Source organism: Podarcis pityusensis (assembly GCF_964106645.2).
Source record: "Podarcis pityusensis genome assembly, chromosome: 15".
NCBI classification, from domain to species: Eukaryota; Metazoa; Chordata; class Lepidosauria; order Squamata; family Lacertidae; genus Podarcis; species Podarcis pityusensis.
Window position 1 is genome coordinate 35031928 of NC_138040.1, and position 26623 is coordinate 35058550.

A 26623-nucleotide genomic window follows, 5' to 3' on the forward strand; every position below is an offset into this window, starting at 1 on the left:
CCCTGTGGCTTTATTTTCCAGGCCGAATGCTGTGCCACTCAAGCTAGCCACTTGGCTCTTTTCACCTGGAAGTGCTATATAGGAACCGGGGACATGAACAGAGTAGCACACATAGATTCACAGAGATGGGAGGGATCACAGGGGTCAGTCCACCACTGCAATGCAGGAATCTTTTCCCTCCAACATGTAGCTCAAACCCAGGACTCTAAGATTATGAGTCTCATGCTTTACCGACTGAGCTATACATGCTCCCAGCCTCTGGTATTCAGAGGAATGGTACCCTGTGTCGTGGGACAGAGCCTCACTGTAGCTTACCTGGGCAGTGCTGCAGCTAGTACACAGCCCTGAAACTCACTACCACCCTCTCTGCCCCATAAATGGTATCCCAATGGTATCGGGAGGGTGGTCCAGCCCCACAACACCAGCTGCTACTGATTCAGACAGAACTCACAGTCGCAGCTTCCTTCATTTCTCATCGGGCATTTTATTCAAATATAGCAGTAGTTGCCGCCACAAACTTTCAATTTCCCCACAGATCTTCATTCTTCCTTCTCATCACCATGCGTGATGATGTAGCACAAGGATTTGTAGTCGATGTTTCCGGCCACGTCGATGGGAGCGACCGCAAACATTTGCTCTACCTAGGGAAGAAGGAACACAAAGTGGGGGTAAGAAGGCAGCGTTCGGCTGGCCTAATCAACCAGTCCCTGCCCGGCCTTGCGAAACTTGGGACTCCGTCATAGTTTTCCCCACCTCCTTGAGTCATGAGATTGGAAGGGGGAACCGTTCTTGGAGTTAAATAAATGTATATTGCTTTCAAGATGATTGTGGCTAAGAGCTTGCTAATACAGTTTCTTTATAAAAATACTAGAAATTCTACCTCCACTGTCAGAGGCAGTAGGCCTCTGAAAAGCTGTTGCTAGGAATTGCAGGTGGGCAGAGGCTGTTTGTGTGCTTGTCCTTTAGGCATCTGGTTGGCCAGTGAGAACAGGATGCCAAACGAGATGGACCTCTGAGCCAGCAGACTTTCCTTACATTAAACGGGAACAATATTTTTCATCGTTTGCTCATTGCTCGAGCAGAAAGCGATATCTGAAAGCAGCAGAAGGGGTTCTGATAAAGGCCCTCAATCCAGCTATACGAATACCTTGATCTGCAATATTGTTGACGTTATGAAAGCTGAGATAAAAAGGCTCAGCTAAGGAAAGAGAGGGATTGATGGGATACATGGAAACTAGTAGCTAGGAATGACTGTCCAACACTTCAGTGGAGTTTTACTGCCTGTCAAACACAAGAAGAATCAGGACAACGGTTTCATGAGTCCTCAGAACCCCAGGTGGCCACCATAGCTGTCAACTTTCAGATTTGAAAATAAGGGATCAGCAGCCTCACCTGTCCCGGGGGCAGTCTACAGGATATCTAACAATCCGGGATAGCAGCAGGAAGCAGCGGGAAATGGAGCTGGAATAAGGGAATTTCCCGCAAAAAAAGGGAAGGCTATTAGCTATGGTGGCCACCTGTCTCCAGGGACAGAGGCAGACCTTGGGGTCTCTAATTCTACATCATAGTTGTGGCGCCCTTGAGGCTCTCCACCCAGGGCAGCCTAACTGGTCACGTTCTCCTCAATCTGCCTCTACCAGGGACCCTCTGGTAGGGCCTTTGATCAGAGAACAGATCAGAAGAATCTTGATTTGCATCAACCACTAGCTATAGCAATAAAATAAAATGTACTGAAGATACAGGTAAAATTTTAACTATACAAAATACATTTTGGCGGTTTACAGCAATAATCAAATAATTGATCTTACTCAGAAACCAGAGCGCACAGAAATGCTGTTTACCTTCCTGCCACAGCAGTACCTATTTATCTACTTGCACTGGCATGCTTTTGAACTGCTAGGTTGGCAGGAGCTGGGACAGAGCAACGGGAGCTCACCTCGTCGTGGGGATTTGAACTGCCGACCTTCTGATCGGCAAGCCCAAGAGGCTGTCGTTTAGACCACAGCTCCACCCGCATCCCTATGCCATATTAATACACCAATTTAAAGCTGTCTCCTAGGTTTGATGCTTGTGAAAGATTCCTGCTAAGAGGAAATTGGGATTTAAAGAGGGAGGGCGAGAAGCACGCTTTAACTAGTGCTAGACCAGAAAGAGTTGCCTCACCTCCTCAGCAGAGAACTTGTCCGCCTGAGTCATCAGGAGTTGCTTAAACCTGGAAAACAAATTGGAAATAAAAAGTCAGTGCTGTTCCAACACACCACCCAGAACTCTAATAGGAACCTAGAAAGTTGCCTTATACTGTACCAGACCATTGTACCAGACCAGTATTGCCTGCACTGACAGGCAGCAGCTCTCCGGGTCTCCCTCCGCCCTAGGGATACCTGGGAAATTTTGCTTGCTCTACCCATGAGCCATGGCACCTTCCCTGAAGTCTTCTCTGCTGAGGCTTGTATGGAGAAATCCTAGGAGGTTTCCTTATAATGAGTCAGGCCATTGGACTATCAAGCTCAGTAGTGCCTACACTGACTGGCAGCAGCTCTCCAGGAGTTCAGACCAGGGTTCCTCCCAGTTTGACCTGAAGATGCCAGGAATGGGACCAGGGACCTTCTGCCTGCAAAGCTGATGTTCTTCCAATGAGCCATGGCTTTCTCACCCCAACCATTGATTAAGCCAATCAGACCCAGGGCTGTCTTTACCCGGGGGTGCAAGCTGCCTAAGCTCTTAACCGCCCCCGCCCCCAGCCGGGTGATTGCGGTCGATGGGTCATTTCCATTCTCTTTTGCGGAACAGCTGCAGAATCAACGTATCCCGCGGCGCCCCCTAGTGGTGTATTTCATTTTCGCATAATCGCAAATGATTATGCTGTTCCCCTCCTTAGCTCAACAACTTTGAGTTGCCCCCTAAGAAAAGGCTCTATAACTTTGACCTGCCCCCCCCCCCCAAATTGGGGGCGCTGGGTGGATTTTTGCACCCCGGAGCCGCATATGCTAACGATCAGACTTAATCCAATCAGAGCCCCATGGGCTTTACCCAGGATCCGAACTGTAGTTAATGTTCTTACTCATCTTTGTTCACGTAGCCAGTTCCGTTGGGGTCAAATAACTTGAAGGCAGCAAGGATGGATTCCTCGGGATCAGTGCCTGTGGAAGAGAAGGATTGCTCAACATACAGCAAAGATCCTCAAACCAAGAGCAAGACCCCCTTTTGGTTGGGCAGGGAGTCTGGAAGATTTGACGTTCCAGGGAGGAAATGGAAAGTTAACAAAAACCAAACCAAACAATGGCGAGAGAGAGAGAGAGAGTGCGCGCAAGGACAGAAAAGTATAATAACTGCCTCCTACACCTTAAGGCAGTGATGGCCAAATTTGGCCCTACAGCTGTTTTGGGACTACAACTCCCATCATCCCTAGCTAATAGGACCAGTGGTCATGGATGATGGGAATTGTGGTCCCAAAACGGAGGTCCAAGTTTAGCCGTCACTGCCTTAAGGGAACCGACTAATGGAATGGATTCACTTTTGCCTTTTCTCAAGAACTTTTTGCCAGTCCCAAAGACCCATGCTGGGGCTTCTGTGACTCACCCGCTTGACCACTTAAATATATTTGTGAACATCAGGAAGTAACAGCAACGTTCATCCTGCAGTATGGAGATGCTTGTGTCATGATTTTCCATTGAGGTTGTATGCAACATAACCCTAAGTTAAAGTCACTTAGTGGTGTGACCGGCAAAATGTTTTTGCACAAGAGAATGCGTAAGTAAGTTGCTGGTAACTTTCTTGCACGGACAATTCCTACCCAAAGCCAGTGTGGTGTACAGTGGTACCTCTGGTTAAGAACTTAATTCGTTCTGGAGGTCCGTTCTTAACCTGAAACTGTTCTTAACCTGGAGCACCACTTTAGCTAATGGGGCCTCCCGCTGCTGCCGCGCCGCCACTGTGTGATTTCTGTTCTCATCCTGAAGCAAAGTTCTTAACCCGAGGTACTATTTCTGGGTTAGCGGAGTCTGTAACCTGAAGCGTCTGTAACCCGAGGTACCACTGTAATAGTTAGAGTGTCAGACTAGGACTTGAGAGACCAAGTTTCAAATCTCCACTCAGCCTTGAAGCTCACTGGGCGATCTTGGGTCTGTCACTGCCTCTCAGCTGAACCCACCTCATAAAGTGGTTGTGGGGATTAATGAGGAGGGCGAGAACCATGGACGCCAACTTGAGCTCCTTGGAGAAAAAAGGTGGGATGTAAATGCAATAAACAAACAAACACCCTTTTTTAAGTACCCCTTCCGTATGACATGCATATTGTGCATTCATCCTGATTTGTTTTGCACAGGGTTTGTGGGGAGGCCAGAGGACACCCACAATTTATCAAGTGTTCATTCTAATTTGTTTGTGGGGTGGCTAGATGATGTTGCATTGAGAAATCATTACCTGACCCTTCCAAGTGCATTTTCCTGCCAATTACCTTGCCGCAAACCAATTTTGAGGGGCAAAGTAGGTTTGTTGTACAAGAAGAAGAAGAAGAGTTTGGATTTGATATCCCGCTTTATCACTACCCGAAGGAGTCTCAAAGCGGCTAACAATCTCCTTTCCCTTCCTCCCTCACAACAAACACTCTGTGAGGTGAGTGAGGCTGAGAGACTTCACAGAAGTGTGACTAGCCCAAGGTCACCCAGCAGCTACATGTGGAGGAGCAGAGACGCGAACCCGGTTCACCAGATTACGAGTCTACCACTCTTAACCACTACACCACACTGGCTCTCAAATTAGCTTCAAATTAGCTTCAGTTGTGCAATCTCCATTTGCTGGCATGTGATTGAATCCTTCCTGAAAATAGTGGCAGGAAATGCCCCTAGTGGTAAATCAGTTTTGTTTGGGTTTTTTTGTTTGGCCTTTTATTGCAGTATGTTCAGGGGCGTTGGGTGCAAATCAAGAGCTGGATTGAGGGTTAATGAGCAAGACTGAGGGTTAGTGAGCAAGGTCCTTGACTATGGCAGCACCAACTTACCATTCAATTTCTCCCCAAAGAGTGTTAAGAAGACCGTGAAGTTAATTGGCCCTTTCCCTTCCTTTAGCATCTCATCCAGCTCTTCCTCCTTCACATTTATTTTCCCTGTAGAGAAAAAAGCAGGCTCTAGTAGTGAAATCCATGGACCTTTCCAGACATCCTGTTTATTGTTCATTCATGACTATTTGTGATCATGATGTTCTTGGGGTAGTTATCTGCAACCCTTCTTTCAATACAGATGGTGGACGTTGCACCAGGTTGGACAAGACAGGTCTAATTTCTGAGATAAGCAAAACACCCCCTAACCTGGAACTTCTGGGGAATTTTTGTCCATCCTCAATCTTCAGAGACCTATATCAATTGCAAACCTTTATTGGCATATAGAACGAATTCTGAAAGGTTCGGTACACAGCAAAATCTGCATCAAACAATATATTAATAATAATAATTTTATTATTTATACCCTGCCCATCTGGCTGGGTTTGCCCAACCACTAACAATTAAAATACTGTTTTCTAACATTCATGAATCCTCATTGCATGTTGCAGAGACCTGGCTACTATCTTCCCCTTATCCCCACCCTGAGTTAACATAAGGAAGGCTACTTAACATTCGCCAGTGTGCCACTCCCTGCTAACAGCCAACTGATTAATGTACTGTACTTAGATCCAATTGTCTGATACAAAATTGTCAGTGCAAAAGAACATGTGTGGCTGATTCTATATGACTCTGCCCACAGGGGCATAGTAAAGTAATGGTAAAGGGACCCCTGACCATTAGGTCCAGTCGTGGCCGACTCTGGGGTTGCGGCGCTCATCTCGCTTTATTGGCCGAGGGAGCCGGCGTACAGCTTCCAGGTCATGTGGCCAGCATGACTAAGCCACTTCTGGTGAACCAGAGCAGCACACGGAAACGCCATTTACCTTCCCGCCAGAGTGGTATCTAATTATCTACTTGCACTTTGACGTGCTTTCGAACTGCTAGGTTGGCAGGAGCAGGGACCGAGCAACGGGAGCTCACCCCGTTGCAGGGATTCAAACCACCGACCTTCTGATCAGCAAGTCCTCTGTGGTAGAGACATATAATTTTTGCCATTTCCTTCTTGAATCCTCACCCTCCCACACCTTTGTGCACAAAATTTGGCGAACCATATCAGCCCTGGTCTACATTCTACAGACTTCCCAGGGTTTCTGGCTTTGGTGATAATGTCATTTGAATACGTGTCTCCCCTTAAAACAACTTCGCCACTGGCATTTTTAGCTCGTCTCCTCCTCCTTCTGTGCTAGAAGAGGAAAAAAGAGCTCTCCAAAGTTAGGAAGTATGCTCATACCACCACCCTGTGTACTAGAAATAAAGCTGAGATCTGCAGACCCCTTTCTGAAAGTGACAAGCTGTTTATCAAAAATGACACCATCCAGAGATGAAGGACCGTCAAGTGGTCATGGCTCCAGAAATAACATGCACCAAGTCCTCAGAGGCTCTGAAGATAAGCAAGTGGGCATTAGAAAGGTCACTGCGAATCTTTAGACATAGGAAACTTCCTTATACTGAGTCAGACTATTGGTCTATCTCACTCAGTATTGCTGTACTGACTGGCAGGAGCCCTCCAGAGTTCCAGGCAACAGTCTCTCCCATCTGGGGATTGAACCTGGGATCTTCTGTATGTAAAGCAGATTCTCTACCACTGCGCTACAGCTCTTTCCAGTTGTGAATGTTGCTTTTAGTAAATAGCAATTGCTTCTCCCTAAAGCAGTACCAACCTGGTGTCCTGCAGATGTTTTGGACTACAACTCCCATCACCCCCCTAGCTTTGCATGCCGAAAGTGCCAGGATCAATCTCTGGCATCTCCCGTTTTGTATGTTCCTTTGTCAGTTTTAGTGATGCGGGTGGTGCTGTGGTCTAAACCACAGAGCCTGGGGCTTGCCGATCAGAATGTCGGCAGTTCGAATCCCCGCAACGGGGTGAGCTCCTGTTGTTAAGTCCCAGCTCCTGCCCACCTAGCAGTTCAAAAGCACCTCAAAGTGCAAGTAAATAAATAGGTACTGCTCTGGCGGGAAGGTAAACGGTGTTTCCGTGCGCTGCTCTGGTTCGCCAGAAGCGGCTTAGTCATGCTGGCCACATGACCTGGAAGCTGTCTGCGGGCAAACACCGGCTCCCTCAGCCTATAGAGCGAGATGAGCGCCGCAACCCCAGAGTCGTCTGCGACTGGACCTAATGGTCATGGGTACCTTAACCTTTTGTCAGTTTTAAAGATGAAGATTACAATAATCTCTCTTTGGCAGAGACTCTGAATCCAGGCCTGGCTATTTGGCACTGTTTTTCCTTGTACCAGTTAGTTGCTTAATATTTTTCTTTTTAAAAAATCATCTGAACTTTTGAAGAGTGCAATTTCATGGTGACCGGAGGCACTCACCCAGCTGACCGTATGTCTCTTTCAAGTCTGATTTGCTGATAATGCCATCACGATTCTGGTCAATGCAGCTGAATGCCTTGGGGAAAGATAAGGAAAGTTAAATCTACTCTCTCTATTTCTCAAGTTTAATTCCTTTCTGCCACTATAATAAGAACATACACACCCACACAAATATTTTCCATTCCCCTGCCTGCATCTACTCCTCATTGTTATCTCTCCAGCGAAGGGCAAAAGTGATTATAGCGCTTCATTAGTTGAGCAGCCCTTGCTTGTTTCACAAGTCATGCAAACCAGTAGAGTTGGGGGTTGCATGTTATAAGCCTGTAATTCAAATGTAAAATCTACCTTGGCTGGGCTTCCCCATCCTCACATCACTTTCCTGTTTACCCTCTAAGAGTTATTTCTCATTTGGGTTGTCTTCAATTGAGTTCTACTCAGCACAGAACCATTTAAATTAATGGCTCTTGTCAGTTTGCATTTCTTAGTACAGAAAGTATTGATCCAATGTGCAGAGATCTCTCCTTTTCTAATTAATTCAAGAGGGTTCTGGAAGCTTCTCTGTGTGAAAGAAACAAGCAGAAGGTTCACGATGTTTGGGTTATTCCTTCAGAGAAGCTGAGTGCAGCTGACTTAAAGGTGTTTACGTTTTTACTCTGCTAACTATACGTTGGACTTCTGCTCTGGATCAATGAGTAGAATACATGACAGCTCTAACGTATTCAAACCTACTGATTTCAGTGAGTCTGCTCTGAATATGACTAGCATTGGATGAAATCCTTGATTTAAAGCATGTAATAATTTTGTTTTTAAAATCAATCTCTATATAATCTCTAGCATATAAAAACAAACAAAAACAGGAATTCAAACAAATAAAAACAGGATGCAACCTTAAGGGAAAGTCTGAAGCATCTGAAGAAACTGGTGGCTGCTGTTTTATGTACAGCAAACGGAATGTTTTCAGTAAAAGGTAAAAAAGGTAAAGGACCCCTGGACAGTTAAGTCCAGTCCAAGGTGACAATGGGGTTGCGGCGCTCATCTTGCTTTCAGGCCGAGGGAGCTGGTGTTTGTCCATAGACAGCTTTCTGGATCATGTGGCCAGCATGACTTAACCGCTTCTGGCACAACAGAACACCGTGAAGGAAACCAGAACACACGTAAACACTGTTTACCTTCCCGCTGCAGCGGTACCTATTTATCTACTTGGACTTGTGTGCTTTTGAACTGCTAGATTGGCAGGATCTGGGACAGAGCAACGGGAGCTCACTCCGTCATGGGGATTCAAACCGCCAACCTTCTGATTGGCAAGCCCAAGAGGCTCAATGGTTTAGACCACAGCCCCACCCACGTCCCTGGTAGTCTACAATACAGCAGCAGGAGCAGAAAATTCCCATTTTCAGTTCACTGCACTGTGATATTCTGTAGAGTGTTGTGATATGAGAAGAGTTTCCCCAAATTCACATGACCTTACAGGTCTATACAGGGACAGTTGGAGGGTGACTGTCTGTGGTAAGGATGGGTAGACCTGTCCGTTTCAGTTTCTCTAAATTTCTTGGTGTTTTTTTCCATCTTAAGTTCAGTTCTCTACATTTCCACACCAGTTTACAATATTTTCTTCTTCTTCTTCTTCTTTTTTAAAAAAGAGTCCTCCTGAAAAATCACCAGCATTTTATTGCACATTTCTCCTAATTTACACTTTTCAAAATGCAACTTTGCCCAATATGCACATTTTCCTAAAGCAATTACCCATAGCATAACACATTTCTATATGTCATTTTCACCCATAAATGCATTCTTATATGCACCTCACCCCAGTATATGCATCTTGATTCCCATTACTTGGCTGGAGATCGGCACTGCAAAACCAGAGCAGTGAGAATTTTGAAGGATAGCTGCCCTTCAGTTTGCATATCTTTTCAGGGAAGTGTGAAAGAATTAAGTTCACCTTTAAATGCAAAGTGAACTGCATTCTCTCCCATCCCTAGTCTGCAGGTCTCATGCTGAATTTCCTCGTGCATTTCAGAACCCTGATCATGCACAGAGGTGACATAAAGAGACATATGAACTCCATCTCTTTGCCATGATGGCTCAATGGCAGAACTTTGCAAGAAGAACAACAGCCCAGTTTCAGTCCCTGACTTCTCCAGGTTGGCAGCTGGGGCAGACTCCCATCTGAAACCTCAGAGAGTCACCACCAAGTAGCATAGACTTATTCCCACTGCCAGATAAAATAGACCTGACTCACAGAGTCCACCTTTGTCAATTTTACTCCATTGGATATAGGCTGAGTTCAGGCTTGGAACTCATTTCCTTGGCTCAACTGGAAAACAACCCCTGAGCACCTCACCTCCTTGAACTCTTGGATCTGCGACTGCTCAAACATGGAGAAGACATTGGAGGAGCTCCTCTGGGCATGCTTTGCGGCAGCTTTGCTCCGAGTCCCGGCTTTTCTGCTGGCCTGAACAACAAAAAGAAGAAGAAAAGTAACAGGTTACAACAGCACCAGTCAGTACACCTGACACATTGGGAAGACGTAAACCACAGCACTCATTATGCTTAGCCCAACTAGCAGACTGGAGAGACAAGATCCAGCACACTCATTTCATTAGTGCTAAGATTTACACTCGCACAACTTCCCCCACCTTCTCCCCCCTCTCTCTTTTCCCAAAACTGCTCCAGAGGATTGAGGGATCCCACAGAACAGATTTAGGGGGTGGGGAAGGGAAGGGAAGGGAGGAAAGTTCCATTGCACAAGCATAAATCCTTGTGAAAACAGAATTGTTTTCTTAATGCTACATTGGCTACAACTCTAGATAGTGTGTTGGCTGCAGTGTGCAGGTGTGTCGTGTGAACACTCCTTCCAGGGCTGGAATAGGGGTTATTTAACCTCCGGTTTGCTAGTAAAACTGAATTACTGCATCGCGAAATGATGCACGTCTAAAAGGTGTGTCACCAACATGGAAAGGTTGGAAAGCTCTGTTTGGAAAACTCTGCCCTAGGGGATTAGTTGTGGGCTCAGGTTACTGAATCATCGAATTGTAGAGTTGGTCGAGGTCCTGAGGGTTATCTAGTTCAACCCCCTGAAATGCAGGAATCTCAATCTCAATTTTTAATTCACCTGCTGAGCATTGGATAGATTTGCTCTGTGATAGCCTATCCTGCCCTGGCTTCCAAAGCTGACAAAAAGCACATACACAAACTTGAATATGTTCACTTAACGCTTTAATCCCACACTGGATAAGGTTGCCGTATTATGGAACTGCTGCAATTCAAAAACACATTTACATCACAATCAGATGCACATCCTAACTGATTCAGGGAGGGTTACTTTCTAGTAACATGTTTAGGACTGCAATCTTGGCAGCCGCTAACAATCAGTGTGTTATAGGGAATGGGGATGAAGGAGAGCAGTCCACTGGCATGTGTGTATTTAGGGATGAACAGCAGACAAGTATTTAGAATGAGGAAACCTGTTCTAAACATCTCCAGAGGTTGTTGGACTACAGATCCCATCATGCCTGACAAAATTGTGCCACAGATTCCCCATCCCTGGGGAAGAGCCATCTAACCCACAAACCCATTCAGAGAACCGGGAGAGGGAACTGAAAGCTGGAGAAATTTGTGGCAGATGTGTGCACACACTAACGTAATTTTTATAAAGCAAGCATCCTGCAATATTTCCCTGACAGGCAAAACAGGACACAAGCAGGACTGGGTGCTACCAGGGACAGGTACCATTTCCTGTTTCTTCATAGTTGTATCCTTCTGAACATGCGCCAATATTCGCCGCCATCCCTTGGGTATTAGATCTTCCCAGTCATCGCAAAGAAAACACCCTTTCTCCATCTCTCACTTGCCTGCATACAGGCTAAACCATTGCTCTCCCCCTTTGCTTAGTTTCTCCTTCTTCCTCGGTGGGACAGGGTAACAGTTCAACCTTAATGTGTGTTCATCCAAAAGCTCAGCGCTATGAAGAATATATGCAAAAGCAGAGAGACAGAGCGTACTCACCATTCTGGATGTCCTTCTGAAGAAGAGAGAAGTTCTGGATGGTGTCAAGCGTCGGCTCAGGCTATATCCCACAGCTTATCACTTCGTGAGCTAAATCAGGAGCCCGGTGGCAGGAGGAGAGAGCCAAACTTGGCAGTCCCCAGTGCTGAGAATTGATAAGGTTTGGATGTCATAGCGCATTGTAGGCTTTGCTGATGGAGGGAGGAGGCATTCTTGAGCCGAGTGTTCGACTCTGAATGGAGTCTCCCATCTTCCTTCTCTCTGCAGTAGTTCCAGGATTATCATTATTTAGGCCTGTATTTAAAACAGGACTATATATGTGACCTTTAGGTCCTTGCTTTCTTTCTGTCTCCTTCCTTGCTAGGTATGAGGGAACTTGTCAATTTCAGTTTCTCATTTTTCCAATCCTAAATTCAGTTCTCTATACAGTGGTACCTCGGGTTACATATGCTTCAGGTTACATACGCTTCAGGTTACAGACTCCGCTAACCCAGAAATAGTACCTCGGGTTAAGAACTTTGCTTCAGGATGAGAACAGAAATCGTGCTCCGGCGGCACGGCAGCAGCAGGAGGCCCCATTAGCTAAAGTGGTGCTTCAGGTTAAGAACAGTTTCAGGTTAAGAACGGACCTCCGGAACAAATTAAGTACGTAACCAGAGGTACCACTATACTTATTTCTGCTTCAGTTTGCAAGTAAAAGGCAGCAGGGGGTGGAACCCCCATGGAAATTCACCAACATTTTACTTCACATTTCTAATATACACATTTTGTGTATACAATTTTGCCTAACAGACATATTTTTGCAAAGCAATTTTTCCTAATATAATGCATTTTTGTATGTTATTTCGTAAGCTGCCTTATAATTAGAGGGGGCATTTAAAATTGTCCCCTGAAAGAGGAATTTCTATGCGCCATAAATTTGACGTGCTGTCTAGTCCCAAGTCAGATTTAAAGATACACATAGGAACATAAGCAACATAGGAACCTAGTCAGAACCCTGGCCGATCTAGACCTTCAGACAGGGGACATTTCTGCCTTACCTGGAGATCCAAGGGATCAAACCTAAGACCTTATGCGTGCAAAGTTCTACCTTGAAGTTGCCCAGCAACCTCTTCCTTTTCTAGGATTATGGCTGCATGCACGCCATATATTTAAAGCAGAAACACCCCAAAAGAATTCCATGGAACTATAGTTTGATAAGGGTGTGATGGGTAAACTACAGATCCCAGGATTCTTTGAGATTGGTGCATGGTATGTGCTCAGCCAACGTTACCTGCTTCTGATCCTTTTGACTGTTGGTTGTTGCCTGTGGAATTGGCTCACTACCTGGCCTGGCCCATGCTACACGCCTGTGGCCTCACCACACTTACAGACATCTCTTCCTTTTTCCAAAACATGACTGCTTGGGGGTGGGACCAGTGGCGGAGGAAGCCGCTCAGACATCTGGGGCAGGATGCCCAGAGGCAGGACGCACCACCCATAGGGCAGGGCACACCACAGGGCCTCTGGAGTCTGCCTGCCTCCTCCCACTCAGGCGCCCTACAGTTGGGGGGGAGGCAGTGGGCGAACCGTTTGGGCAGGGTGGAGCTGGCATGCTCACCCAAGCCATCGCGTCTCTCCCGGGAGAGACGCATGGCTTGGGTGCGCTGCAGGCCCCACGGTGGGTGCCGCCCGGCATTTTGTCACCCCCCTCAGTGGTGACACCCGGGGCGACCCACACCTACTGCACCCCCTTCCTCCGCCACTGGGTGGGACACCCTTTCCCACACACCATGAACTCTGGATACTCTTATGCCACTGAATTCGAGGAGACTGCATGCAGAATACAATTGCAGTTTTGTTCTCCAGCATTACAGAGAATCAAGGGCGGACTTTCAAATTTCAGCAGCACCCCGTGCAAGGCCAAAATTTGGTGCACCCGTCTCTCACCTTCCATTCTACTCGTGCGCTTTCCCATAGTTGCGATGCTCTGCGGTGCCCCCCCAGCTCTGCGCCTAGTTGGGGGGGAACCAGTCATGCTGCCCTAAACCCGCCTCTGAGAGAATATCTGGCCAGATGGGACATTCTGGGCTTATGCTGCAGTTTCTGCACTTAGCAGCTGCAAAAATACTGAAATTAAAATGCATTGCCGTTTTTGAAATGTGCTTTTTGGGCCAGGAGACATTTGCTGCGGCTGTTTCTACCATTGGCTTATGCTCCTTGAAGGTTTGCTTTGCGATGAAATGGGGCTTTTAACGTGTGTATATTTGCACAGAAATATACTTGTTAGGTACAGTTTATTCTACTGCTGACGTTAGGTCAAGCTGCGCTGGATAAAATTCAAAACTCAAGAAAGGTAGTATTCTACTGAGGAGAATGAAAAACAGCATACAGACACCATTTCATGGGCACATTTCATGACAGGTTTATATGTTATATAATAGAACACTTGTGGCAGCCAGGCCTTCTGACCAATTACACCAATTTGTACCAACTGCACTGACAGCCTAATTGTGTTCATACCCTATTTCCAGCAGGCTTTTAAAGCCATACAGTGTGGTTTGGGACCAGCCTCCCTGTGCACTAACATCAGCACCTGAGGTTCTGCTTTCTTAAGACCTATAAGATTAGAGAGTACCAGGAACATGGCCTTTTCAGTGGTGACCCCACTGCTTTGGAACTCCATCTTTCAAAACATTAAAGATGGTTTAGGAGTGATTACAAATTAGCATTGCCTACCTGAGGGTAAGCTACTTCCCACGGTTGTGAGTTAAATCCATGTGCACTGCCCTGACGTTAGGCTGGCATTGAAGTGTCATAAATGAACTATTCTGCTCATATACAACTGCATAATGACTGTATGGAGAACCTCCAGTTTTCATTGTGCTAGAAGAGGTACAGTTTTGCAATGCTATATGCTGTGGACATCAGCGGGGGTGAACCTAACAAGGCAAGGAGAGAACCCCAAAATTGGTCTTTGTTGTCACCAGCTTGTCTTGATCTGAAAAGGGGGAAAGTCAAATATAATAACTGGCTGTTGTTGGGCAGGGTAGAATACTGAGGGTGGGATAATATAATGGATTGGAGTCTTTTAGAACAGTCCCCCTCCTTTTACAAATCTCAACTGGCTGTAATCCTGTTCTTACTTTCCTGGGAGTAAGACCCACCAAATAAAGTGGAATTTACATCCAAGTAAATATGCATGGGATTGCCATTGCTTTGTACTCCACTCCACACTGTAACACAGGTGTAAGGTTTGATAAACAAAAACAAAAAAAGATACGACAGGGGCAAGTTTAAAAAGATTTTTTTATTTTTTTATTCTTATCATTTTTTAATATAAAAGGGCCCCTGGATCCATAAGCAGGATAGCAGGAGACAGAGGAAAAAGAACAAAAAAAAAGTGGGAAATAAACAATATTATGACAGTGAGGAGAAATAATCTGGGTCAAACATCTGTACGAGCTGAAATCAGGGGGATCAAACTTTCTGTGGTTGTTGCTAAGGGATGCCCAAGACATTACATTTTAAAAACAGAATGGCCCCGTCTTCAGTAAATCTTAGGAGCTTCCAGACTGAAGCCTGTTACTTTCCCACTTCAAGTCACACATGCAATTGCAACTCACCTTTCGCCCTGTGGCAGGTTTAACATGCTTGCAGGTGGAGGGGGCTGTTTTCATCCCACTATGTCCCATGCACACTAGTGGACTCATCACAGGTGGACAAGCAGTGTCCCAGCGAATTGACTTCCCCTTGACCCAAGTGCTTACCTATCTGGTTATGCATCACACACATCCCTTTGCAGTGTGCAGAGCCTTGGAACTGAATTTGTTCCAAAGTCTGTATATTACTTGCTGTATATTACTTGCGGTCTGTATATTACTTGCTTTCCAGAATTATTGAAACAAGGGTGGGATGCAGGCAAGGCGAACTGTACCAAAGCAGACAACTCTAGTGTCATAAAATGCTTTACAGCCTTTGCTTGGTCTCTTGGGCCCTGTTCAGTCTCAAGCTCCCTCCATGTTAATGGTGACTGATCCTTTTTTAAAAAAAACAACGACATAGAGATGGTCCAGGATATCTGTCTCTGTGGATATGACAGTTTGGACTGGCGATAGTATTGGGACCAGATTGCAAGCTTAGATTTATGCCTAAATCTGGAGAAGGTGGAAAGCGCCAGAAATAAAGGAAAAACCTGACTTTTCACTTGGGCTCTTCTGCTGATGAGGACCCTGGTCTGTGCTCAAGCTGACTCACAAACTCGCATGGGAACCATTAGTGTCTTGGAAACCAGAGGAGAAGGTTGGAGAATGTGTCTACTCAAAGTTGCCTTCTCTGAACTATGATCATCAGTGGCTGATAACGGCAGCTGGAATTGCACCTTCCCAACCTCATTTACTGAGGAAGAAACCGTACTTTGCAACTAGATGCCATTTTGCCCAGATCCCTGCTTCCTGAGCCGTCCAACGAAGAAAAGAAAGAAAGCAAAACTTATTCCCTTCCTGACTTTCCATCCCTGCAACACCACCTCTCCAAACGCCCCCCCCCCCCCCCCGTACTATGAGAAGCTGCTTAATGCATACATTGAAACCCTCCCCAGAGCTTGCAGGAGTGGAGAAGGTTTTAAGGACAGAAAGGAGAGACTATTTTTGCATGGTTATTGTGTTGTGTAGAGGCAGAGGTTCGGAGGAACCTGACACCACTCCATTCCCTCCCCCTTCCCCACCCCCCCAGGAAAACCTTCCGTCTTCTGGTTCTGCTTCCTTGGCACACCCTGAAACACCTCAGCCTGGCAGTGGGTGGAGGGGGCACTTCCCAGGTCGGTGGCATCCCTTTCACGGTCCTTTCGCAGCGGCATTTCATTGGCCAATCATGCACGCCATCTTGCACGCGACTGCCGAGATGAGAGCCGCTCCCCTGCCACTGCCTTCCTCAGACTGCAGGAAGGTGATGTCGCAGTCCGGTGTAAGTTGCCTGACTGCTGCGTGGAACCGATCTTTGAAGCTGGGTAAAAAAAGAGAGAGATAAAGACAAGGGGATAAATTGAGAAGGGAAATCCACCTCTCTACATAAAGCTGTCTGGGTTTTAGGAATGGACATACGTTGACTTCCGATTCGCTCCATTCCTCGTTTTTCTCCACAGCAGGTGTTTTTTAAGTCCTCATGAAAATTTATCAGCATTTTAGTGTGCATATATACAGTGGTACCTCGGGTTACAGACGCTTCAGGTTACATACGTTTAAGGTTACAGACTCTGCTAACCCAGAAATAGTGCTTCAGGTTAAGAACTTTGCTTCAGGATGAGAACAGAAATCGTGCTCTGGCAGCGCGGCAGCAGCGGGAGGCCCCATAGCTAAAGTGGTGCTTCAGGTTAAGAACAGACCTCCGGAACCAATGAAGTACTTAACCTGAGGTACCACTGTACAGTCATACCTCGGGTTGAAGTCGCTTCAGGTTAAGCCTTTTTGGGTTGCGCTCCATGGTGACCCGGAAGTAACAGAACGCATTACTTCCGGGTTTCACCGCTCGTGCATGCTTAGACGCTCACAATGACGTCGCGTGCATGCGCGGAAGCGGTGAAACTCAACCCACACATGGGCAGACGCGCAGTCGTGTGTTACGTTCTACTTAGGATGCGAACGGAGCTCTGGAACAGATCCCGTTCGCATCCAGAGGTAACACTGTATATGCAATTTTGCCTAATATACACATTTTGGCAAAGCACTGTAATCTAATATGATGCATTTTGTATGTATGTTTCACTAATGCATTCATACGCACGCTTTTAGCTGCACTATTGTACGCATTACTTGGTTGGAGAACTGTACTGTAAATTTCGGACAAGAGAACATTTCCAAAGATGGCTAGGTTTCACTTCACATCATGTTTCGGAAAGGGCAAATTTGGTAAATTCACCTTAAAATACGAAATGTATCAAATCCCCTCCCAACTCTACTGAACATTGAGACCTTCTCTAGAGACCTATCTCTAAATGTTCTCTGCCAAGCAGACCTGGTATCAGCACCTGACATGCTAGGCCAGGTACCAAGGCACTGGTACTTCAGCAGATGTAGATGTTGCTAAATAAACAAATAGAATAATAAATACAGTAAGCAGTTTTGCACAGCTCTTTGGGGATGTGGAGCCTGCACGGAATTAAGTTTTGCTTTTTTCCCTTTGCAAATAGCATATAGTATAGGCAATAACATACGGCAGAGTTCTTCAACTTTGGGTCCTTACATGTTATTAGTCTACAATTCCCATCATCCATGGCCATTGGCTAAGCTGGCTGAGGCTGATGGGAAATGTAGTCTAACAACATCTGGGGACCCAAGGTTGAAACAAGCTGACACAAGGAACTGCCTAAACTGAGTCACACCATTGGTCTATCTCGGCCAGAATTGTCTATGCTAACTAACAGCAGTTCTCCGGGATTCCAAGGAGCTTCCAGACTGTTGCTGTTTTCAAGCAGGATCCAACCACACACCAGCATATTCAGGCTGCACGATCGCAGTTGACTTATGGTCTTATGCAACAAATCATCTTCCCTAAAGGTTGGACTTTTCATGGTAGGGAAAGTGATGGCGAAGTGTGGGGTAACACTCGCTTTGACACATCAACATCTAACCGGCCTTCAAGCAAATCAGGATGAATTCTCAATACATAGGTCATCTAGAAACCCTACCTAGAACATGGGGCCTTCTACATGCAAATCAGATGCTATGTTCCGTTTCCCATACCCCCAACAAATCACAAGATACAGAGATGTATATTCTATTAATCCAACCAGTCAGTTGACTAAACTACTTGTTATGCAGACTGTTTCAACAATGCTGATATTGTGGTGAGGGGCTGTGCCCCTTTCTCCGACAGGGATTATTTCCAGGTTTCCAGTTTAGCTCAATTCGGCATTCAGTGAACAGTGCCAAAAGCTGCCTCAGCTTGCGGACGTGCCCTTCATGGTGTGTCCGAGACCCCAGTTCATAGACTTCAGCTTCGGCCTGGACTCTGAACACAGACTCGGGGAGTTTCCTCTTCCAGCTATTGTCTCTTACCTCCTGCCTAGCAGCGTGAAGCTTGCTACCGCCACAGCACGGGGCTGCTTAATGAACAGCGATACTATTTTATGAGGCCAAATAATAAAAACACAGGCAAATTGCTCTACCACCCCGCTGCCAGAGGTGCCATTGTCAGATGTCTATGGTGACCCCCTTCAAATCGACTGAACAAAAGCCAAACTAAATGTTATATGCAGGTGCACCTCTGACCTTTTCTCTGCCTTCCACTTTTCTCCTGGGTCTCCCTCTTCCCCAATCCATCCTTGCCGCCAAGAGGTCCAGCGTCAGACATTAATTTGCAAAGGTAAACAGACATCTGGAACCCCATGAAAGGGGAAGCAGCCGAGGGGAGTTGCAGCATAAAAACAGTAGGTGGGGGAAGAGGTAAGCACTCTTTTCCTTCCCCAACCGCTCCCCAGGCAGGATTCTCTACTGAAACTGCTTTTCCTTAGAAAAAGCAACAACCAGAGTCCAAGTGACACGTATACACGTAATATTCTATTCCTATACCGTATGGGCCCTTCCAGAATTTTCTTAAATTGAGCATTAATTATGTTTTGTGCTTATGATGGTACCGGGACAGTTATACGCATTGCTATTTTTCCAGAAAAAGAGATGTTGGAACACCTCCCTTATTCTCTTATAATGGCAATGGCACACATCTGAGAGGTGCTGGAACCAGGCAGAGGGCCTTCTCGGTAGTGGCACCCACCCTGTGGAATGCCCTCCCATCAGATGTCAAGGAAATAAACAACTATCTGACTTTTAGAAGGCATCTGAAGGCAGCCCTGTTTAGGGAAGTTTTTAATGTTTGATGTTTTATCCTTTTTTTTGTTATTATTAATAATATTCTGTTGGGAGCCGCTCAGAGTGGCTGGGGAAACCCAGCCAGATGGGATGGGGTATAGATAATAAATTATTATTATTATTATTATTATTATTATTATTATTATTATTGAGTTCTGGTGAGTTCCGGCTGGAAAAAAGCCCTTGTTACACGCAATCTCATTTTCAAAATTGTTTGCGCCTGCAAACATTTCTAGACAAACGTCCTGCTTTGTTTCCACTCGGTGCATGTCTTGTAGCTTCTAGCTGAAATCCTGGAACTTTTCTTACAACGGGCAATGTGTGTGTTGTCCTGCTTTTGTTGCGCTACAGAGAGAGCTCCTCCAGATGGCAACTAGGGATGCATCACAGAACCACTAACAAAGTGGAATGATGCTTGGTTGGTCTGGTATAAATTCACTACTAATTCACAACTTTATGGCAGCAACAGCATGCAGCAGAATACACCCACAGACAAAACCAACGCCGCCACTCTGTATTGTTGCAGATGTTGAGGGGTTATCCCAAATTCTATATAGTCCAATTAATAACAATTATAAAAAGATGTGATTCCCAGCACTCTTAACAAACTGCAGCTCCTGGGGTCCTTGGGGGAGGGAGGAGCCATGTGCATTCAATGTACATTGTGGATGTCCCCAGAGCTGCTATTCCATTTCCACTTTCAAGCAGAACAGCAGTGGCTGTGCGCTGCTAAATCACCAGCGTTCAGAAGCGTGTTGATAGTTAAACATCTACTGATGAATCGTTCAGAAAGGCCCAGGCTTCCCTGGAAGCCTCATGATATAGCCAGACTGTAGGTAGGTCTCACCTGGGGTGGAGCTTGTAGACGGAGCCATCGACGCCCACTGTGATCTTCAACGTGTCCTCGCACCTGCTGTCTCTCATGCGGTTAATGACACCGGCCAGCCCAGCTGAGCACATCTGCGCAGCCCTCGTAGAGACGCTCTCGCACGCCATACGGACAATGTCACAGTCTGTTACAGAGGGCAACAGCCCAAAGGATGTCAAGATGTTGTAAATCTGCTTACGGTCACCGGGATCACTGGGAACGACAAGTACAAGGGCTCTCACTACTGTCATCGTGGAGGGGGCTGGCGTGTTTCATCGCCCCAGGTCTCAACGGAAAACCAGAAGAAGGAGGCCACAACCAACCTGTGCGCTTCATCTCATATAACTGATTTGCGCTTCATAAGACTGGGGGGGGGGGAGAGAATGTGGTGGCTGTGGACCAGGTGCTAATGCAATTTGTAGCAGGAGAAGAGCAAGGACTTGTAGAGCACAAGTTACAACCACCGTAGTGGAGGTTGTTTTGAATATTACTCCATGGGATGGGTTTCACCATGCCCTAGCCACTTGGATGCGGTATGCCTCTGAATTCCAGTGGCTGGGAATCCAAAGTGAGAAGAGCACTGTTGTGCTTCCAGTCTTCCTGTAGGCACCTGGTTGGCCACTGTGAAAACAGGATGCTGGAATAGATGGGCCAATGGTCTGATCCAGCCGGCTTCTCCTATATTCCTATGTTCTTAATGTAGAAGCCGAATGTGAGCAGCAGTTCTGTCCATACAGAGCAGGAACAGAACTCTTTGAGGGCCTTACTATTGTCCTTGTTAATTTTACTCATTTGATTTCTTCCAGCTGACTCCCCCAACTGACCCACAAGAGCCTGGAAGAGATAACTGGAACCACGAGAGCCGGCCAGGTGAGTCAATGCCCAATGTCCAGGGTGGGCTGCTTGCCCAGATCTGCTAGCCTTAAATGGCAGCACAGTCTAGGCGGCTCCTAATGTTGGCCAGCCCTTTCCTACTCTAAATTTTCCAACCAGTGGGAATGCAACCACTGTGTGCTAGCATCTGAGGATGTTCAGACTAAAGAGATGAACTACTTGCGCTGGATGGTAGTGGAATTCCTCAAAAGAAGTTTACATAAGAAGCTGCCTTACATTGAGTTGGGCCATGGGTCCATGTTGCTCAGTATTGTTGATGCTCTCCAAGTTTTCAAGCGGCTGTACCTGAAGATGCCAGGGATTAAACCTGGGACCTTCTGCATGGAAGCAGATGCTCGACCATGAACAATGCCCCTTTCAAGGTTAAAGGTAAAGGACCCCTGGATGGTTAAGTCTAGTCCAAGCCGACTATGGTGTTGCGGCGCTCATCTCGCTTTCAGGCCAAAGGAGCCGGCGTTTGTCCACAGACAGCTTTCCCGGTCATGTGGCCAGCAGGACTAAACCGCTTCTGGCGCAACGGAACACCATGATGGAAACCAGAGCGCACAGAAACGCCGTTTACCTTCCGGCCGCAGCGGTACCTATTTATCTACTTGCACTGGCGTGCTTTCAAACTGCTAGGCTGGTAGGAGCTGGGACAGAGCAACAGGAGCTCACACCATCGCACAGATTTGAACCGCCGACCTTCTGATCGGCAAGCCCAAGAGGCTCAGTGGTTTACACCACAGCGCCAAGAGAGCTCTGTTAGCAATTCCTCATCATTTGACAAAGGTCTGAGGTTGGGGGGAGGGGATAATGGTATAGTTTCAAATTGGATTAGGGACTGTGTGTTGAGGTTCTCGCATTGCAGGGGGTCAGATTAGATGACCCTCAGGGTCCCTTCCAACTCTACCATACTCTGATTCTATATTTAGGAATATAGGAAGCTGCCTGGTACTGAATTAGACCATTAGGCAGCGAGGAAGAGAAGCAGAAGGCCAGGAGTCTCCAGAGCGCAGAAGTGGGTCCCTTGCTGGGGGTGTGGGCTTTGGAAATGCCCTACAATGCCTAACCCTGACACCAACCCTGGGCAGGTAAAGAGAGAGAAAGAAAAGAAATATCTTAAAGAAACATACTACCTTTCAATTTGTGAGATAAAGCGAGTTTCAAAAGATCCTCTGGTTTTTAGCTTCTCTGTTGCTTCTCCATTGAAGAGCAAGTTTTCATTGACAAGTTTTAGCAGCACTAGCCGTACAATCTCTCCCATATACTTTCCTCCTATGATCTTCTCATACCTGGGGAAAGGGAATATTAAATCACTGGTACATGTCGTTTGGGGTTGGGGGCAGGACTTGTTAGATGACATAATTGCAGCTTGTTTTAGCAAAACCCTCTCAGGTATCAAGAGTGATTGTTCAGCAATAGATGCTATTTTCTCTGAGCTGCAGGAAAAACAACCACCTCTCCCTCTTTGCTGGACTCTGCACATTTTTCTCGCCAGCAAATATGTGCAGGAGAGTATGCGTCAGCTGCATCTCAGAGGATCCCACAACTGTGACACATGCCTTACTCAGGCCTTTTGGGGTGCTACAGAGACCAGAAAGCAACTCCATAGATGAAATGCAGTCACTATGCCTAGATTCAGATCATGTTCCCACTGTTAAGAGTTTCTCCACGCACACCAACCAATTCCCACATCTGCTTATAAAATTAGTGTGAACAGAGATCAGGTTCGCCATAGGGAATATTCCCCCCCGATTTCAAACCATCCATGAGCTGATAGGGCTGGGCCAGCCTTCCCCAACCTGCTGGTGCCTTCCAGATGTTTTGGATTCCAACCCCATCCTCTGGCCATCGGCTGTGAGAAGGCAATGAGAGATGGAGTCTGACAACATCTGGGGAGTACTAGGTTGGGGGTGCCTCAGCATTAATGACCGCTCAAAGGTATCCTCTCTGTCTCATTGACAATGAGAAGTGTGAAACTCAATAAAGCAATAAACATTAATTTTATCAGTCATATTCCTTACAGCTGCTGACCGGGGTTAAGTGAGGTCTCATCCACCACACGATCATACTCCAAGAGGAACTCGTCCAGCTCCCCTGATGCTCCAAAGGCTCCCCATTCGGTGTTTACACACATCCGACCTACATCCCCTTCCACAAGCTCTACATTCTGCATCTCTTCCATGTAGCAAGCGTTGCAACCTGTGCCTGGTAGAATGGAAACATAGAGAGAATTCACCACGTTCGGACAATGCACGAGAGTCATATAGGAAACTCTGGCACAACCTTCATATGCAATTGTTTTAACAGTTCTTAGATATGCAGTTGCTGTGTGTGTGTGTGTGTGTGTGTGTGTGTGTGTGTGTACTGTGAAATCACTTCAAAATTCTTCATGAGAAGCAAGTCATAAATAACATCATAACAACAACAACCTTTCTTGTTGTTCATGGTGAGTTTTCCAGCAGGAAGGACTCAGGGCGCAAACGCACATAATGACTGACAGGTGACATCAGATGACTTCACGTGACTGGCTAGCAAGTGGAGTTTGCTGGAGAGCTTAGGCTTCTCTATGGGGTGGCCTACTGCAAACATATAACACTGATTCTGAAAGAACTGCATTGGCTGACTATATGCTAGTGAACCTGCTACAAGGTACAGAGACTTACAAAGCCTTATACTACCTGAGGTTGGGATACCTGAGACAATACCTTGTCCTGGACAGGCCTGTCCATTTGTTAAGATCCACCAAGGAGACTTTCTTGGCTGTGCCATCTTTAACTGAGGTCTACGATATGGCAACACAGCGGGTAGCCTTCTTAATGGTGCCACCCTGGTTTTGGAACTCCCCCATGTGATATGACTGGCATCTACTCTACTAAGCTTTAGAAGCCTACTGAATTCCTGGTTCTTTGGCCAGGCTTTTAGTGGAATCTGATGCCAGTATTAGTGTTTTTAGTTGTCTGGCTGTGACCCACCTGCTTTTCTTTACGTGACAGATAGTTAGACAGACAGACAGACAGACAGATAGGTTGGCCAGATTGATTGATTGATTGATTGATTAAACAATTGATAGATCAATAGATAGAGTTCCTTTGAATTTAAATAGACAAGAACTATATATCTAATGATTACCAATAATGCACCAATGGGAAGCAGTGGCGAACCGACATTTTTGGGGGCCCAAAACTTGAACTGTCATGGGCCCCCCTTCGCAACCAACAATGAGGTCTGGGTAACCACTGAATCTGAAGAAGTGTGCTTGCACACAAAAGCTCATACCAAGAACTAACTTAGTTGGTCTTAAAGGTGCTACTGGAAGGATTTTTTTATTTTGGGTAACCACTGTTATCCTCTTCAGTGGGGTTGTTCCGTGACAGATCACCGCACCTTTACAACATCTGTCAAACTTTGGAGTTGTTGAAATATATATAACATTGTGCCACTCAAATTGTCGTGCCACTCAAATTGGGTCAACTAGGCAGGCCCAGATTTTTTTAAGCAATGTGGACCAAAGTTGCTTCTGGGCCCCCTCAGGAATCAGGGCCCTTGAAGCTTAAGCTTCATTAGTTTTATAGTAGATCCGTCTCTGGCGTGAAGACTGCTGAGAATGGCAATAGCCAATGCTTTGTTTCAGCTTTAGCCTGTCTGCTGATATCTAAGGCCATTATCAACGTTGTTGTTGGGGGTGAAGTCAAACTGCTGCGTTAGCAGTACCAAAGTGACCTCCCCAGAGTGCAAGCCTGGAGGTCCTGGGCTGCCCAGATGACAAGTCCCCACCTCCCTCGGTCTTGCTGATGTGATCCAAAGGAAAGCAGAGCAATGTATTTGATACCAGTTTGGCTGCAGGAGCTGCCAGAAGAAGGCATATGCCATCCAACCGTCTTAGGGACTCCACTTGGGATTTGTGTAGGGCTTACTCCTTAGCCTTTTCTTCTCCTGAAGATATTCCCACAAGGCAGTGGAGGTTTAGGATCAGAGTTTTCCTTCTCCTAAATGGGCTGCCATACCAGGTTGACAAGTCCCATCTGCCCCTCACTTTCCTCTACAGCATGTACGGAAACCACCTTCTTGACCATTGGGCCCACTACTGATCTTGTCCACTCAATCTGCCCAAGCCTGTATTCACACGCAGGGGAAGTCCCTAACTCACCGAGACCCATTGCCTACCCTCACTTGGCTTAGCTGGCAAGTCAAATCTGTTTCCCAGGGTGTGGTCGCTGTCGCATTCTGACAGCTTCTAGGAGCCACAGGTGAGGGCTGAGTGCAGGGTGGGGACCAAAGGTGGACAAGTATCCCAGAAAGAGCATGACATGTCCCCCACAAGTGTTAGAAACAATGGCTTTCACGAGAGACACAGCAGATGCTTTGCATACAGATGGTCCCAGGTTAAACCCCCAGCATCTTCACTTGAAAGGATCAGGTAGCAAGTGATGAGGAAGACCCTCTGCTTAAGACCTTGGTGAGCAGTAATAATACACAATGCTGGGCTAGATTGTACAAACTGGCTGACCTGTATAAGGTAGCTTCCTACATCCCACAGAAAGCTATGTCCAATAAATAGAAATAAGGATTAAAGCCCCAGTTTGAAGCTGATTGTGACCAGCTGCATATTAAAAGGAGAGGTGACCTACCCACTATCATGCCAACTTCACATTGGTGATCCTCATAGTAGCAGGATATCATCGTTGCCACTGTGTCATTGACCATTGCGACTACGTCCATCTCAAAGTCCTACCAAGGGGTGGAAAGAAGCACCACAATCAAAGGCTGTTCAGGAGAAGAAACCCAACTAAGAGAAGCACAGATAGAACAGGTAAAAAGGTAAAGGTAAAGGACCCCTGGACGGTCAAGTCCAGTCAAAGGTGACTATGGGGTTGCAGTGCTCATTTCGCTTTTCAGGCCGAGGGAGCCGGCGTTTGACCACAGACAGCTTCCAGGTCATGTGGCCAGCATGATTAACCACTTCTGTCTGGCACAACAGAACACCATGACAGAAACCAGAGCGCACAGAAATGCCGTTTACCTTCCCACCACAGCGGTACCTATTTATCTACTTGCACTGGTGTGCTTTCGAACTGCTAGGTTGGCAGGAGCTGGGACAGAGCACCGGGAGCTCACCCCGTCGCGGGGATTCAAACTGCCGACCTTCCGATCGGCAAGCCCAAGAGGCTCAGTGGTTTAGACCACAGCACCACTCGCGTCCCCAACAGATGCAAAAACTCTTCACCATGGAATACTATAGTGCCATAATACTCTTGGGAAACTGGAAGTAGTTTGTGTGTGTGGATAAAACGCATGAAAGGAAGGAAGGGTGGCTGTGCACACTGCAGCACATGATGCGGGTGAGACTCCAGGCACTCGCCATTGCATCTTGCCCAGAAGTATTGATACATGCAAATTTGGATAGGAACATTTGTTGTAGTTGTTTAGTCGTTTAGTCGTGTCCGACTCTTCGTGACCCCATGGACCAGAGCACGCCAGGCACTCCTGTCTTCCACTGCCTCCCACAGTTTGGTCAGACTCATGGTTGCAGCTTCGAGAACACTGTCCAACCATCTCGTCCTCTGTCGTCCCCTTCTCCTTGTGCCCTCCATCTTTCCCAACATCAGGGTCT

General features: G+C 46.5%; 2 protein-coding genes across 8 annotated transcripts in view; both read right to left on the reverse strand.

The window, feature by feature from the left end:
* Positions 1-464: 464 nt before the first annotated feature.
* MYL7 (myosin light chain 7) lies at positions 465-11470 on the reverse strand. Its single transcript, XM_080982657.1, has 7 exons — positions 11422-11470; positions 9758-9868; positions 7414-7489; positions 5000-5104; positions 3062-3140; positions 2164-2212; positions 465-641 (listed from the first exon to the last, which is right to left on the reverse strand). The coding sequence occupies exons 1-7, from the start codon at positions 11422-11424 to the stop codon at positions 540-542; spliced, it is 525 nt and encodes a 174-aa protein (XP_080838783.1). The 5' UTR covers positions 11425-11470; the 3' UTR covers positions 465-539.
* Positions 11471-14691: 3221 nt separating this feature from the next.
* Positions 14692-26623, reverse strand: part of GCK (glucokinase) — a 49383-nt gene continuing 37451 nt past the window's right edge. For 6 of the 7 annotated variants that reach the window (XM_080982501.1, XM_080982505.1, XM_080982504.1 and 3 more), the window contains 5 exons: positions 25641-25740; positions 23034-23217; positions 22146-22301; positions 20113-20346; positions 14692-16404 (listed from right to left, as the gene is read on the reverse strand). In XM_080982501.1, the coding sequence (XP_080838627.1) occupies positions 16260-16404; positions 20113-20346; positions 22146-22301; positions 23034-23217; positions 25641-25740 (819 nt within the window). In that variant the 3' untranslated portion in view covers positions 14692-16259. Of the gene's footprint in view, positions 16405-20112; positions 20347-22145; positions 22302-23033; positions 23218-25640; positions 25741-26623 lie in introns of those variants that run through there. The other variant, XM_080982507.1, reaches the window with a different exon arrangement.

What these genes read in the sequence shown, in the direction of transcription:
- MYL7 (XM_080982657.1), bottom strand. An exon ending in AGAGACATACGGTCAGCTGG is followed by an intron (nt 5,105 to 7,413) that starts GTGAGTGCCTCC and finishes TTTTCTCTACAG; the next exon opens with GGAAAATAAATGTGAAGGAG. An exon ending in CTTTGGGGAGAAATTGAATG is followed by an intron (nt 3,141 to 4,999) that starts GTAAGTTGGTGC and finishes TCTCTTCCACAG; the next exon opens with GCACTGATCCCGAGGAATCC.